Genomic DNA, 16677 nt, shown 5'->3' with positions numbered 1-16677 from the left:
GCCAGGACTCTTCCAGGAATGTTATATTCTCAGGTCTTACATTCAATTCTTAATTCATTTCAGATTATAAAGTTAATTATCTGAACTTAAAAAAAAATTAATCTTGGACATCCTTAACCATTTCAGTCAGCTATTACCCACTTACATGAAACCAAATACTACATGCAATCTCTCTCCCAAGCATCAGTATTCTTTGTAACAGCCTTTCCTAGAGGAGTAGCTGTGCCCCATTCCCCCTTTACTAAAGGTATTTTGTATTTAACTGTTCCCTCCTTCATCTCCAACTTCTGTGAAAAAAGATAGATTTTCTAGGAAGTGATTCATTATCTCATTCATTCATTCATGAAGCAAATATTTCCGGAGAACCTGCTACACACCAAACACTGGGTAGACGCTGAAGATGCAGTGGGGAGCAAAGAGCAAAAACAAATGAGCTCTCAGTGTGAGGGGCATGTGTCCACATCAGAAAGCAACGAACATGGGAGCAACTCACCCGGGATCTCAGACAACTGGACAGGGCCCCTCCCCCGGCGCGAGTGACTGAGCACTTCTTGGGAAGGCTTTGATTCTGAGAGAAGGGTTATGTCAATTCAGTGCAGAAGGGATGAGATTGCCTGCAATTCAGGCAAAAAATAAGCAAACACCATTAAAACAAGCAAGCAATCAAAAAATAAGTAAACACCATTAAACCAAGCAAGCAGGCGCAGTACGTGCTTTGCAGCCTCTTCCTCCCCCGCCCCCCCCCCAATCCCCGCCCCCCTCCCCCGCAAGTCTTAGGTGAGGATGGTGAACTGACCACCCTCCAGGCCCGGGGGGCTGGGGAGGGGGCCGCCTTTCGGGGTCCCACCCGCCGTCTCCCGCGCCCGGAGGGTGTCCTTTGCACCCGGCGGGGCCTGGGGCTCGCCCAGCCGGTTCCGCAGGGAGAGGCCCGGTGGGCAGGGGTGGCGGCCCCGCCCTGGGAGAGGCGGGCCAGGCCGGGAGTATTTGAGGCGCGGAGCTGCCGCCCCGTCCAGGACATCACGACCTCCCCAGGAGCCACACCCGGAGCAAGTGAGCGAGTGTCAAGGCGCAGGGTGAGTGGCCTGGGCGTCCGGGGCCGGAGACGGGGACCCGACCCGCTGGCGGCTCGGTTCGGGCAGGGGCGAGGGCACCGGGCACTGCTCGGTGCGCGGCCCCCTTTGCAGGGCTCAGGGGACAGGGGGGTGCCTGGGGCAGGGCTTGGCTTCCCGGGGCCCTGGGCTGCAGGCGGGGACGGCTGGAGAGCCCGGAGCGGGAGCGGTGGGCGCCGCCTGGGCGCGGATCCTGGTCTTTGACCCCCGGAGAAGCGGACTCCGGCGGAGTTAGCACCGTCTCAGGGAGACTCACAGGCACCTCCTGGGTGTGGTGGGGACGGGTGTGTCCGGACGCCGGGCGTCGGCGCTGGGCACCCTCTGCCGCAACTGGGAGGCTGAGCCGCGCGTCCCGCCCTGGCGCCGCGGGACCACCTCGGAATCGGTGCTGGGAGGGCGCGCCTAAGCTCGGCCTTAGGAACTAGGTCCCCCGGCCCAGACGCGGACGTACTGCCCGGGGCCTCTAGGGCGGCACCAGGCACCCACCACTTGGCTGCCCCGGCACTTGATCTTGCTGTGAGCTGTCTACCAAGCCCAGCAGCGTCAGGGGGACAGCTGCCCTCTGGATGCTGATCCCACAGGAAAAGGTGCTGCCCCACGGCCGGCAGGGGCAGGTGACCGGCTGGGCAAAGACCGAAAACCCTAAGCGTTTGCAAATCCCTCATTTGAGCATTAATGACCGCAGATCTGTGTTTGAGGATGTGTAGGGTGTGGCAAATGTTGGTCCGAGTGTGCAGAGCTCTAGTTGAAGTTGCGTGTGTGTGTGTTAAAAACACGTTTGAGGATTTATTCTGAATGATCAGTTATGCAAATAAAAACACTAAAATGCATCAACTCTGAGGATTAGGAGCTCAATACCAGGGAATCGGGGACACACAGGTTGAGGCTGTGACAGGTTGCAGGCTAGCCCTTAAAGCTAGTGATTCCTGTTCCAGATACTGTGGAATATTTGTAAAGTGACTCCTGGGAGTTGGGTTGCTGGACAATGGGGACAGTTGGTCTTCCGTGACCCAGTCTGTTTCTAGTATTCTGGGAAAGAAATAGAAGGCAGGCTCAGTTAATTCTGACAATAGTAGTAACAACAATAATTAAATGATAGCAATAAAAATTAACAACTTGGGCACAGAACACGAGAAAAAAAAATTTCACCAACTTCCAAAATTCTGACTCACTTGTCTCAAGTTCATAACATTCATCTTTCATACTAGGGAATTCTGTTTCCATGAAAGTTAAATTTAATAATAAAAATGTATTTTCCCACAGTGGTCATTGTGGAAAAGACATTGACTTTGAATCCTTAGGGTTTCTCCTTTCTTTGATGGTTGTGCCTCATGCTTCATCTTTGGGAGCTTGGAGCTGCTTCCTAAACTCATTATGTTGGGGGGTTACATTTAGAATCGGCACATTTGATGACTGTCCTTGGATGTTCTGAGACCATGGTAACTGATCTAGAAGATAGCCTCTCCTTTGGAACACAGGCTCCTGCTGGGGGCAGCTAGGTAACATTGTGTCTCCTGCCTGAACTGGTTCTGCTCATTAAATCCTGAGTGGGTAGCCTGCCAGATAGCGCTTGCTGCAGGCTTACAATTTGCTGCTGACTGAGTATCATGTGTTCTATCTTGACTGATGGTCAGCTTTTCCATGGGGGGAAAAATCAGCAACTGAGAGGCACAAAGTAACTTTACCTTCCTTGATGCTGAGGAAGTAGGATGAGAAAGAAACCCTAGTGAAGGACCCGTTTCCTGTATTCCAACTCATTCTCACCGACTTTGGCTTTTGGAAAGTGGACTTTCCTCCAGTCCTGCCCGGCCTGTGAGCGAGGACAGGAAGTAGACGCCCGCCTGTGTTCTGTGGCGAGAAGTGCCTTGGGGTTCTGAGGAAACACACTCACAATTGACTTCCCTTACGGCTTGTGTAAAAGTCAGGGCCCTCTGTGAGCAGAACTTTCAGAAGCGCTCTTGGGAGCCCCAGCAACTGGATTAATTGCTAGGTGAGCCTAGAATAACATAGTAGTGCGGGCACTGCTGTTTATTAAAGAGAAAAGCTACAATTAACAGACGGGCAGCCTTCGGACTCATGTTTAAATTCCTTATTCCAAACCAAACTGAAGCACTTCCTGCAGGATTTTCCAAAAGTGAAGACTCCAGCAGTACTTCCCGTCCGTTTTTGTTTGTCTTTAATGGAGTCTTTCTGTTCTGACTCTTCAAAATTCTCTGATTCTGGAAATGCCAGAATGGAGTTCACACATTATACATTCAGTTGCATGGGGGGAGTTTTCTTACATTTGATTGTCTCTCTCGATAAAAACTACTCATCTAAGAAAAAGAAATAAATTTTCCAGGCAAGTAAGGAAGGTATTTATCTAAATAGATGTTTTTTTATTGTTGTATTTATTTATTTATCTATCTATTTTAAGTTCTAAGGTTGCTGACCTTGATTTCAAAAGAACATTGGTTGCCCTGGCCGATTTGGCTCAGTGGGTAGAGCATTGGCCCACAAACTGAATGGTAGCAGGTTCAATTCCAGTGAAGAGCACATACTTCAGTTGCAGGCTGGATCCCTCCCGTGTAGGAGGCAACCAGTTAATGTGTCTCTCTCCTCTTCCCTTTCTCTCTCTCTCGCTCTCTCTCTCTCTCTCTCTCTCTCTCTCAAAATCAATGGAAAAAATATCCTCAGGTGAGGATTAACAACAAAAAAGGATCATTGGCTATAATCCTTTTCAAAAAAAGAGATCTGATGGTTATGAGTTGACAAAATCAAAATAGCACACACCCAGTTTTTGGAAGAGTACACGTTGCTGGTTTAAATGTGTTTATAATCAGCCCAGTGACTGTGCACAACGGCATTCTTGTGTTCAATATCACTGCACACTGAGTCACCCATGATCAAAAGCATGAGCCCTTTTTAAATTTGTTTACAAATGCAGCATGTTATGTAGCTCTGAATGAAGAAGCTACATCATTTCTAAATGAAGTAATTAACACTTTCAAATTTCAAAGTGTGAGGTTTAATATTAGTGTAAAACGAGCCTGAATTAGGGGTCAGGTTGCTTGGACCCTGGTCCTTGGGCAGCTAATGACAGAATGACTTTGGGCCACCATGTCAGCTCTCTGAGCCTCAGTTACCTCACCTCTAAAATTGTGAATATTTACTTTTCCCTGTCAATTTCATAAGATTATTATCAGACTCAAAATAGGTAAGGCATGTGAAAGTGCTTTGTAAACTGCAAAGTGCCACACAAACGCAGGCTGCAATTATTCTGATGGGCTCGCCTAATGTGTCACAACACAATCCAAGCTGCCATCCCAGGCGTACGTGAAACACAGTGGAAGTGAAGGGAAGTCGGCTTTGTTCCTCAGATTGTTTTGGTCATGCTGGAAAATGAACTGAATGTGCTTGAGCAGAGACTTTATAAAGAATAAATGTTAAATCTTGGAAATGCCATTTTCATGTGAATTTCTGGCTGCCTTTAAACACATCTTAGTTTGATTAGAGTTATGATAATAAGCCACTTTATCAGGCCAATGGCGCAGATTTGGCTGGTTTTAATCATTGAAACTACCCTTGTTTCTTATTGACCTATGTGTGTACATATATGTAGGGAACCACATGCGAATCAGTCTAGACCAGTAGTTCTCAACCAGACAGATTTTGCCTTTTCCCTGCTTCCCCCAGTGATATTTGGCAATGTCTGAAGACATTTTTTGTTGTCACAATTGGTGGTAGTGGTGGTGGGGGTTCTACTGACGGTGCATTAAAGCCAGGGATGCTGCTAAACATCCTACAATGTACAGGACACACCCCCCCTCCTCCCCAAACAACAAGAACAAAAAGTATCCGACCTGAAATGTCAGTGGTGCCGAGGTTAGGAATTAGCCCTACACAAGGGGGATATTTAAAAGAAGTGAAGACACTTATAAAGTTATCTCTGGGTCTTTGGTATGTTGCCCAGGGTGGAAGTTTATGCAATAAAAGGATCTAAGCTCTCTGTCCACCATGAAGTTCAAGACTGTTTTCTACTGGTATCCAAAATGACACTAGCAGAGGCTTTAGTTTCTTGACTTACTAGTAAGTAATGTCCTTTCTCTCCTTTTCTGTAACAACTCCTCTCTCGAGTTCCCCCTGTGGTAGCAGCGGTTTCCTAGGCAGTGGCAGCCTTTTGGGGAAGGAAGCGCAGGCAGAAGAGCACCCGCCTTTTGCTTCCAAAGGTCAATTACTATAGGAAACACAGTGAATGGAGAGTCAGCAGTTTCCCAGCTTGGAAGGTGGACACGGTAATAACCTACTTCCAAATACGTTTGAGAACGCCCGGATTATAAGGGAGACTGCAAGAAATAAATATCCTGTGTAGATGAAGCACACATGGAGTCCTGGAGGAGCTCTGTCTGAGTTTTTACCAAAAAAATCTAATATTTTACATTTTTAGGGCCTATCAAATAGCTACCATTTGTTGGATCCCTTGTCATTTTAAAAAATGATTGAGCCCGGCTGGCGTGGCTTAGCGGCTGAGCGTCGACCTATGAACCAGGAAGTCAGAGCACATGCTTGGGTGGCAGACTCGATCCCCGGTGTGGGGCGTGCAGGAGGCAACCAGTCAATGATTCACTCTCATCATTGATGTTTCTATCTCTCCCTCTCTCTTCCTCTCTGAATTCAATTAAAAAATATATTTTAAGAAAAGAAAATAATTGAGTAAATATCATGAGTGAGCAACTCAAGGAAAACAAGAGATGCTGACTGCTTAAGGTCCAGGCAATTTTGACCATAGCATAGGTGATCCTGAGTCGAGAAAACTCACACCCAGGCCTCAGGATTCAGAAGCCGCCCTCCTCCCCTCAGTGCCGGAGTGTCTGCGGTGGGAGCAGGTATCAAACACCCTGGCAGTTACAGGGAGGAGCAGGAGAAAGCAAGAATGGTGTGTCAAGCAAGGCCATCCCTTGAGGCAGCTTTGGGCAAGGCAAACCCAAAATATTTTCCTCCACATTGCCCAACCTTTTTTTTTAACTTTAGTCTGTTATAATGCCAAATATTTCACTTGGAACAACAAGTACTTTTTCAAAACAGCAAGCATTTGTGCCTGCCTGTCTTCATTGCTCCACATCGAGGCTTAGCTCCAACAACACCTCCCCTCTTAGAAGCAACTGTTCTGGTTGTGGCTTCCTGCAGCACACAGTCTGGCTCATGGCATGCTCGTTTGTGATCTCTCCGGCCTGTGGAGCTTTTGACCACACAGGCCTTGGCCTATTCATCTTCACACCCAGACAGGAGCCTTCAGCGTGCCCGTGCAGAGCAGGCACAAATGTGTGCAAACGAAGGAATAAATAATCTGCAGAACTCCATCTGAGGGGCATGTCTTTCAGATCCTAAGAATCAACCAACTGCTTTCCTCCCAAAACCCTAAAGAGGGCAAGGGGCTGTTCCTGAGAACTAGCACGTGGGGGGTGGGGGGGGGGTGGGGGGGGTGGGGGGGGGGTTGATATTAACATGCAGACCTTTGTAAGAGGTGGTGGGGGAGGAGCACAGGAAGGACAGCTAGTGTGATTGGAGCTGAAAGCTCGGGTTCAAGAGGATTTGGTAATCCAATTGGAGTGCATCTCCACCCTTGGATGAGACACCTTTGTGGTTCCATGCTATTGATTTAGACGGATTTTGGAAATAGATTGCCTTGTGCTAGAAGAATGCCTGTAAATTGAGTAGAACTGCACAACAAACTATTTGTGATCTTAAATTTAAATGGTAACTCATGAAATCTTTTCAGGTCAAATCATAACCTATCTTCTTCCTCTTTTTTTGTCCTCTCAGGAAAATGGCAGACGGCTTTTCGGTAAGTGTTTTATGTCTGCTGTCTTACTTCCTAATCCCATGGAGGGGGAGAGTTTTGTTTTCAACACCAGACTTTCCCTTCTGACGCTTTGTGCCTTCCTCTGGCCTCCCCTGTCCAGTGTGGGCTTGTTGGCCGGAGTCCTGTTTGTCCAGTAATAGATCTGGGAAGAAAGCCAGCTAGAGAGAGGCCTGGGACCACTAAGAGCAGCCCCTTTACCGAAAGGTCTGGGGCCAAAGTGGGTGGATTCTGTGGGCCAGGCGCTGAGAAATAGCCGACAATGGGAAGTGTGGTACGGTCTGAGTATCCTGATTTTTGTGATTATTTTTCTCATGTCAGTTAGAAAATACATGCTTTTACATTGAGGATGGATAGCTCTATTTTAGCAAATTACAAAAATGCAACCCTGCACAATATAGACGATGGGCGACGTGTACTGATAAAGTGCACATAATACCAAAGTCTAATTTGAGCCTTTGGAACTCAAAACTATTTAATAGGTGGAAACATTTTTATGGATATGAGTTGTATATCTTCATATGTCCCCCCACTTTAGATCTCTTATTCCTGTTTTCCTGAAAATTCTGTTTTTGTGAATGTTTTTCATCCAGGAGTTGTATCTTTTTTTTTTTCAGCTTAATGATGCCATATGTGGGTCTGGGAACCCCAACCCTCAAGGATGGCCCGGTCCATGGGGAAACCCGCCTGCTGGGGCAGGAGGCTACCCGGGGGCTGCCTATCCTGGGACCTACCCCGGACAGGCACCTCCTGCCGCCTACCCCGGACAGGCACCTCCTGCCGCCTACCCCGGACAGGCACCTCCTGCTGCCTACCCCGGACAGGCACCTCCTGCCGCTTATCCCGGACAGGCACCTCCTGGCGCCTACCCTAGCCCTACAGCACCTGCTTATCCCGGACCTAATGCCCCAATGCCCTGCCCCGGACAACCAAGTGGGCCTGCGGCCTACCCTGGTGCGGGCCCCGCTGGTGTCCCTGCTGGACCACTGGTAAGATGGAATCAGTCATTTCATGTACTTGATTGTGATCAGGGCAAAGCTAATGAAGAACACAGCAATCGCCTGGGCTGTGGTGCCATCACTTTGCAGTGCTCTGGCTCGGAGCTAGTTCTGGGCACTCACACCTGCATAGCTCTGCAGGGAGACGCGAAGCTTTACTCTCACTGCTTAGGGCCATATTCTAGGACCAGCCACAGTGTATGCTGGTCCAATAGAAAAAAATCGTTATTTCTATTGAGTTTAGTATGAGCAGTGTTGGCATAAAGAGACGCTAATGCGTCTTTTGAAGGCATCTGTAAAGCAGCTTTAATAAAAATCAAGTTAAGAGCATAGTAATGGGGGAAGGTTTTCATTATTAGTATTAATAACACTACGTAAACAGCATGTCCAGCAGTGTGCTTCTACATGATGATCTCATCTGAACCCATAACCACCCGATAAGATACTGTTATTATCCCCACTTTCCACATGAAGAAATGGGACAATAGCATTATATTAGCTTGCCCAGGACCATAGAAAGAACATGGGGAAGGCGGGGAACCAAGGTAATCTAGTTTTGAAAAACCTTCTAAAGATAATTTTGTGATCTAAGGATTGAATTTTCGTTTATATTAAAACGCATTTTAGTAAAGAAATTCTACGCACAAAACCTTAATTCTGTAGGGCTTTAGACACATCTCAGACACAGAGCCTTCCCTTCTAGAGTTACAGTCCAGCTGGGAAGTAAGCAGATATGAGGAAAGAGTTCAGTAACAGCCTGGGGGCAGACCCTCTCAGGAGTAGGTGGAAGGTGGCACAGGTGGCATCTGATCTGCTTTTAGGTCAGCTTAGAGGAAAGTGCAGAGAAAGCGTTGGGGGTGTGGGTGGCATTGGGCAGGGTCTAGACCCAGATGGTTAGTCCACTGCAGATACAGGGGCACAAGGAGTCTATACAAAGGAAGAGGCAGGTGGGAGAGAGACTACAGAGGAAGAACCTCAGGATCTGCTGGTTAAGTCTTAGGAGTTAGACAGGACTGGCTTTTCAAGACCGGACAGCTAGGGCACCAGGAAGGGGACTGGTGGGGAAGAAGGCAGGAGAGACGGTTCCAGTTCGTACCTGTTGAATCTGCAGCACCAGGAGGAAGTATGGGACTAGTACTGATCAGGGCTAGAGATAAAGACTTGGATGATAGTTGGACCTGGGGTTGGGGGGAATTGTAAAGGGGAAAAAGAAGAGGCCAATGATGGGGCGTTGGGAATAGTTACAGTACCTTGAACATAAATATTTGCAGAATGGACTAGGAGAAGTATTAACTGGAAGATGTTTATTCCACAAATATGGAGTATCTGCCACACACTAAGTACTCTGCCGATGCTGTAAAACATATTGTGCACTCTGGGGATTTATCTCTTCAGGCCCCGGGCACGGTGGCCCGAGTCTGGACAGATGGCTTAACTTAAGGTTGTGTTAGTCACACGTATTAATAGTATTTGAATGTTAGCAACATCTTTTTCTTTCTTTTCCCAAGAAAACATGACTCTGTATTAATACACATGTTTTTCATCCCCAGACTGTGCCTCATGAAATGGCTTTCCCTGGAGGAGTCATGCCTCGCATGCTGATAACAATTATGGGTACAATAAAACCCGATGCAAACAAGTAAGAGCAAACTTTAAACGTCTAACACATTTGTTGATTGGTTTTTGAATAAAGACTGATCTATATGGAAATTTAATAGACTTTTTAAAACTACACATTTAGAGTCTTGGCTCTTCCATAGTATGGGATTATCCCATAAATCAATACGTGCTCCCACCAAGGGGACAAGGTTTCCCTCACCAAATCTTGGTTTTCTCCCAGAACCTGAATAGAACTGAGTTCTACGTTGTGAGGAGAAAGAGGAAGAGCAGGGTTCTTCCTGGCAGGGAAAGCTTTAGCATTAAAGGCCAGTAGAGTCTTTGTAATGTCATGTTTGGCCTTCCCTCCACTCTGAACCATACTGTGTCTGAAAAGCCAAGCATGCACTTTAGATAACCATAAAAAATTAGGATGCCAAAGCAAGAAGTCCCACTTGGCATTGTGGTGAGTTGATCCGAGAGCTTGAATGGTGTCCCACTGCGTCCTCATGCTCACCGTGCCGTCTCAGCTCTCGAGCTTGGCTGCCATGCCCGTCTTCACAGTGGGTGCAACTGCAGGGTCACAGATTCCCATGGCGTTGGCCTGGTCTACAGATGACAAGGGGCAGGGTGGGGAAGCCCAGTCTTCTGAGTAGTCACTATTTACTTGAAAGGTTTGAAAAAACTGTTCGTTAAAGACTTCATCCAAATAAGTTAACCTTTGCCATTGGAACTGGTTTGATTGAGGTGAGCTAGGAGGGGTAAGACTTTAAGCTGCTTTAGAGAAATCCATGCTGACTTGTGGCTGCCCTGGGACGCCTGGCTCTGGCTATTACCACTGGTTATGCTTACATATAATACAAACAGGCTAAGGATATCTATCCTGAAGCCCTCCAGCCTGCCTGTCGCTGAGGTTAGTGGTACCACTAAAGCTCCTGCAGCCATTAATTAATGTGTCTCTGGGTCTTATAAGTAGTATACAAAAGATACTAACTCAAGCTGTGTACATCAAGCTGTGTACACAGGTTTATTCGAGGAGCCACAGATAGCCTCTATGAGCATCTGTCACCTTGCTCCTGGTGAATCAACAGTAACCACCTCCTCTGTTACCAGGAGATGGACTGGCTTCTGCTCTGCTCATTTTACATTCAGATAGCCCATTCACTCCAACCTCTAGCCAGCCTCCTCTGGATTCTATTCTAAAGCTTACCTCACAGCAAATTACAAAACATATATATCTTCTGCCTAAGTTCTTAGCCATCTTTCCTCCCAATAAGTACACCGTATTCTGTGCATACAGCACTCACAATTTGTTAATTTTTTAAAAATATATCTTTATTGATTTCAGAGCAGAAGTGAGAGGGAGAGATAGAAACATCAGTGATAAGAGAGAATCATTGATCTGCTGCCTCCTGCACACCCCTTACTGAGGGAGTGGGGGGATGGAGCCTGCAATCCAGGCATGTGCCCTTGACTGGAATCAAACCTGGGACCCTTCAGTCTGCAAGGCTGATGCTCTATCCACTGAGCCAAACCACCTAGGGCACAGTTTGTTAAATTCTGCTCCCCTCTCCCAACCCCTACTGCACAGAACCACGCTGGTATATTTGTCTTTATTTAGGGTTATTGTGCTGGAAACTTAAACTCCAATTACACCAGCGATGTGGACTGAGACTGTGGTAGATCAAAACTAATTTTGGTTGAAATGGCCAAGGTGATAGGAAACTGAAATAACTGTTGCTTGGTCCTGCACATTGTATGTAAGGAATTAGAAGAGAATGCTTAAGGTGGTAGAGATGACCATATCTTTAGCCATTAGATATTTAGTCAAATACAATTTCTATTGCCATTTGACTCTTTTGGTCCTTTCCTTGTGAATACATCTGTGGTCGGGTCTGTTACAGGGTGAATCCAAATACCCAGGGAATTATTATTAGTGGGCCAGGAGTGCAGATTCTGCTTTAAAACAAGAGTACCAGCAGATTCTGATGTTAGTGGTCTGTGGAGCACACTTTGAGAAATTGGGGGGGGTAGGGTTAGTACTTTAACAGTCAGGGGACTTGTGTTTGTGTTAACAACCAAGGAGAAGGAACGAGGTCAAAAAGTTAAGCCAGCACTTGCATCAATTCCACTTCATATCTTGGAAAGTTAACACATTGTCATGATTTTACACATTAGCAACAGGACATTAACTGCATAATCTCATTCCTTCCGTTTTAGGACTAGGTTTTTGGTTAACTAGGAGGAAGCCAGGAAGTTGATCTCTTATTTATGTGACTGGCTTGCCGTCAATAGGTATTAAAATCAACCTGGCAGGGCAGGAAGAAGGTAACCATATCATCTGCAATGGAAAGCATAACCTGCCCTTACAGTGGCTGCAAACCTCTACAAGGAAACCTTGAAGGGTTTTCATGAGTAGAAGGATAAGTAGGGAATTACAAATGAAGAGAATGATATGACCAAAGACAGTGAGGCAAAATAATCCAACACGTACTGTTCTGTTTACTTTTAGTATTTTACTAATATTTGGCCTAGTATACAGCTTGAACACATTCTCTGGTTTGTTTTCTGTTAAGAAAATGTTCCTGTATTTTATAAAACGGTTTGCTCTTTAGAAAAATCGCGTGTTCTTCATTTGATGCAAATACACAACTTGAATCATTTTACTAACTCTGGCCTTTGGTTTGAACAGACTTGCTTTAGATTTCAAGAGAGGGAATGATGTGGCCTTCCACTTTAACCCACGCTTCAATGAGAACAACAGGAGAGTCATTGTTTGCAACTCAAACCTGAATAATAACTGGGGACAGGAAGAAAGACAGATGATTTTCCCATTTGAATGTGGTAAACCATTCAAAGTAAGTTATTGCTATTGTTATGTATTGATCATTCATACTGCTCATGGGGAAATCACTCTAAAATCAAGATGCACTTGAAATGAATTTTGGGGAGCTATCCTGGGACACCTAACCAGCTCCTCCCCATCCCAGGCGCCCATGATCACCAGTAGGCTGGAACAGGACTCGGATTTTGGAAAGGGTTCCCAGGTCCATACTGTTACCACCTCAGAATTTAAGCTTTTCTGGAAATGAGGAAAAATAGCATCTTTAATAAAAAAGGCAGAAAGTCTCCGAGGGACTGAGACTTAGTCCCTTAAAAAACATAGTGACATAGAAACCAAAACTAAAAATTTTTTAAATTAAAAATTAATTTAAAAAGAAATTAGGTGACATTTAATATTATATTAGTTTCAGGTGTACAACACAGTCAAAAATTTTTAATTCTAAAATTAATACATGCTTCTGAAAAGAAAAATGTATAGATTTTTTAATTAACTGAAAAAGCTCTCTATCCTTTATATACTGAAGGTTGCAACTTAGTGAATATCTTTCCAGTATTTTCTATGACATACAGCACTTTTGATTTTTAAGCACTGCTTCACCAAATATTTAGTAGGTTCACAGTACTAGTTGGATTGACTGTAGAGTGGGTAATAACACAGCTAGACTATAAGCTTCTTAAGGGCAGAGACAAATAGGGACCATATTCTACATTTAATGGACATCTTTCAGGATCAGAACATTGTTTAGGTATGTAATAATTCAAGGAGTACTCTATGGATGAAACTTTGGCAATATTACCAATAAAATCTGGGAAGGTTTTATTTTACTAAACACTGTTACTAACTTTGCTTATTCTTCTTTGCTTTCTAGAAGAATAATTTTATTAAAATATACATGTTTAAAACTCAGATATTGCCAAAGTGCTACTTCAAAAAGGATTAAACACACCCACTATTGGAAGACTGTGTTTTCCCTCTTCTTGCCCAAAGTGGTTATTATCCAACTTCATAGCATTTGCTGCTCTATCAGGGGATCCCTACTTTAGTGTTTATTTTTACTTTTAGATGCTGTAGGCCATATGAAAACTTTTTATGTAGACACATTATTTTATGTAACTACATCATTATGTAGACAGTATTTATTCCTTTGTGGCTTCAACTATATAGCTTCTAAAAATTTTGTCCTTTTTATTTTGTGTAAATCTTTGACTAGTCTGGAGTTTATTTTTGCTGTAAAGTTATTTTTTCAGGATTTTAATCTGTTCCACAAAAGATGAAATGTGGACACCCTGAGCTCAGGACAGACTGGTTTTGAAATCAACGGGCATTTCTAACAGTTTTGTGTACGTGCCATTTCAGATCCAAGTACTGGTTGAATCTGACCACTTCAAGGTTGCAGTCAATGATGCTCACTTGCTGCAGTACAATCACCGGATGAAAAATCTCAGGGAAATCAACGCATTGGCAGTTAGTGGTGACATCAGTCTCAATAGTGTTACACACGCTATGATATAATCTTAAAGGGGCAGATACTCTTTTAAGAAATAAAAATGAATGTAAACCTTACCCATTTAAAAGTTTCATGCTCACTGTAAGTGAAAAATTTTGCCTTTATTCAACAACGTCCTTCTTATAAATCATTCATTTAATAAATATTCTAAGAGTTAATGGTTTATATGTCATTTATTTGGGGCAGTCTATTTTTGATAATGAATAATAGACTCAATGGTAAAAGAAATATGTAGCAGAGGGGCCATTATATAGTAAGTCCTCAATAAATGAAAATTCCCTTTTGATTTTGGAAAGGGTCTTGTTCTACCCAAGCAGTTTTCTTTCACTTAGTCTTTAAGGATTTTCCTAATACCTTATAATTCCGGAGTCCAATAGCCCAAGAACACTATCTGGTTGTAAGGGACACTGAAGGCTGCCAACATAAAAATCCATTCCCGATGTCCTGATAATTGTGGTTTTATTCAGGTATGATCCCAGATTCAGTAGGGAATCATTAGTTTAAGTCAATCCCCACTTACTCAGTCTTACTGCAGACAGACATGTGGCATTAGCTGGCCTGACTAGACCACAGGGAAGGACATAGCTCTGATTACCACTAGCAGCTACATTATGATCCCAAAGGACCCAGCCTCAGACACGTGCCAAAGACAACAGAATGTTGGTTCTTGATGCCAACATTGAACTGTTAATTATAAAGTGCCTAGAATCACCCTGACAACTTATGAAATACATTCCTTATTGCTAAGCCAGTTTGAGTTCATTTTACTATTACATAGCAGCAAAAGCTTTCTAAATGATTCACTAGTACACCTTACTAAACTTACCACCATAGATTCTACGAATTTGGTTACTTTGCACCAACATCTTTTACATATTCATTCCTGAGCCCTTGGAAAGCCCTAACTTTTATATATGCTACTTTGTTCTGCCTGTCTTGCTTGAATTGTTCAATTACAGGCTGTTAATGAATAAAAGCTATTTTCATCTTTTGGTAAAACTTTAGGCACTTAGAGAACATTCTTCTAAGTCAGCACCCTACACAGCCTCCCAACTGCTCGCATGGATTTAATAAATACTGTCTTTCCCACAAGCCTAATACCCCTTCCTCTGACAATAAAACAACATGTGTTTTCTTGTTTGAAAACCCCTAATCTTATGGGGGGTTATCCATAAAGTTCTTGCTTATTGTTCAACTCAGTGGAAGGCAGAAATGACTGGGCCCTGGTCTGGTACAAGCGTTAGCTACTCTGAATCTTCTTGGTGCTCTGTTATTCTGACAGCCCTGCCTTCTACAAATCTTAGCTAAGATTTTTATAAAAGAGAAAACATTTCAAACACATTAAGTGATTGACATAATTTTCTTCAAAGGAATAAGGCATTTCCTTCAAAGCCTGTCATTCATGTCAAGGGGAAAACAGGAAAGGCAGGAATTTAATGGGCATCTAGTTAACCATTTGAAACTATAACATGTAAACTGACATCAGCTGAGCCAGAAAGCTCATCCAAACAAACTCAGTATGCCCTGGAAAATCAATATGCAAAGCTGTTCAACACTGACAAATTTAAAGTTCAAACTAAAAATAAAGTATGAAAAAGATACAAATATTTCTGTCAAAGTTTAGTATTATATTTTGATTAAGCGAGTAGTCATAAGCTCTGAGTAAGTGTTCTAAGCTTTAAGTTTACACATCTTAAAGAAGAGAGGCAAGGCAGTGGTATATCTTTTATTCTGCATGGCTGTTGTACAAAATATCCCCACTTCCCTTGAGAAATAGTATCATATCTAAAACACACTTGAATGAACACTGAATATTAAAATATTACATGACACCATATAAATGGGTTGAATAGAAGCAAACAAAAGTACAGTCTTCAACCTTTTGGTATTCTAAGAATATACCCCACAGTATTGATAATGACAGGAAAAATGTTTGGAATTATTTTTACATTCAAAGTTCTTCTGGTTGTTCTCCACTGAGGGCCCTTAGAGGTGAAAAGGTAATCAGGTTACCACCAAAGGAAATGTGCCTGGCATGCTCTCGACGTCTCCTCTCCACGGGAGTAAATGGATTACTGCAGTTTAGGTCCGTCTAGAGAATAAATTCAGAGAAGTCACTTACGGAACCATTAATAGTTTCACCAACTGACTTCAACATTGCAAGTTAATAGTAAATAACATAAATAACATTTCCACAAAACAATAAATTAATTAATAACATGATTGTGCAACTTTTCAATAGATCTAATTTCAAATAGTTTTTAATTGAAAAGGTATATTATTAACAGTACATGCCTAAAAAGGTGATTAGTAATAGGCAAATGCACTTCAGCAGCATCTGCATGATGAATACAATTGAGGCCATATCTTACGTCATATGCAGATTTCACAAACCTACTCTAACCATATAACAGCATTTAATAGGCTTTGTACTTGAAGGCCTATTTTTATATATTTTTGTTAATCCTCATCTGAGGATATTTTTCGATTGATTTTTTAGAGAGAGAGGAAAGGAGAAAGAGAGAGAGAAAAACATTCATGTGAGACGTATCAATCAGTTGACTTCTGCAAACACCAGACTCTGGCCTAACCAGGGATGGGGATTGAGCCTGCAACCGAGGTGCGTGTCCCTGACTGGAATCAAACCCAGGACCCTTCAGTCCGCAGGCCAATGCTCTATCCACTGAGTGAAACCAGCTAAGGCTGGAGTAAGTAATATTTTTGGTCTAAAACAGACAGATGAACATATAAAAAAATTAAAAAATAATTTCTAGTATTTATGA

At 43.6% G+C, this 16677-nt stretch overlaps 2 protein-coding genes across 2 annotated transcripts in view; one reads left to right on the top strand and one right to left on the bottom strand.

Annotated features, from left to right (window-relative positions):
* Positions 1–775: 775 nt before the first annotated feature.
* LGALS3 (galectin 3) lies at positions 776–14052 on the top strand. The gene is made up of 6 exons (XM_081095999.1): positions 776–1073; positions 6912–6933; positions 7566–7937; positions 9497–9585; positions 12235–12400; positions 13744–14052. Exons 2-6 carry the CDS (start codon positions 6916–6918, stop codon positions 13897–13899), a joined length of 801 nt encoding a protein of 266 aa, XP_080952125.1. The 5' UTR covers positions 776–1073; positions 6912–6915; the 3' UTR covers positions 13900–14052.
* Positions 14053–15506: 1454 nt separating this feature from the next.
* DLGAP5 (DLG associated protein 5) overlaps positions 15507–16677 on the bottom strand; it is a 40651-nt gene continuing 39480 nt past the window's right edge. Inside the window, exon 19 of the mRNA XM_081112029.1 lies at positions 15507–15986. Coding sequence (XP_080968155.1) covers positions 15846–15986 — 141 coding nt within the window. The 3' untranslated portion in view covers positions 15507–15845. The remainder of the gene's footprint in view (positions 15987–16677) is intronic.

The sequence above is a fragment of the Myotis nattereri genome (assembly GCF_964212035.1).
Source record: "Myotis nattereri genome assembly, chromosome: 1".
Classification (NCBI taxonomy): Eukaryota; Metazoa; Chordata; class Mammalia; order Chiroptera; family Vespertilionidae; genus Myotis; species Myotis nattereri.
This window is presented reverse-complemented; position numbering and strand designations above follow the sequence as displayed.

Excerpts from the sequence above, each read along its gene's own strand:
- LGALS3 (XM_081095999.1), top strand. Across the intron at positions 9,586-12,234 it reads ATAAAACCCGATGCAAACAA|ACTTGCTTTAGATTTCAAGA; the intron begins GTAAGAGCAAAC and ends TGGTTTGAACAG. Across the intron at positions 12,401-13,743 it reads AATGTGGTAAACCATTCAAA|ATCCAAGTACTGGTTGAATC; the intron begins GTAAGTTATTGC and ends GTGCCATTTCAG.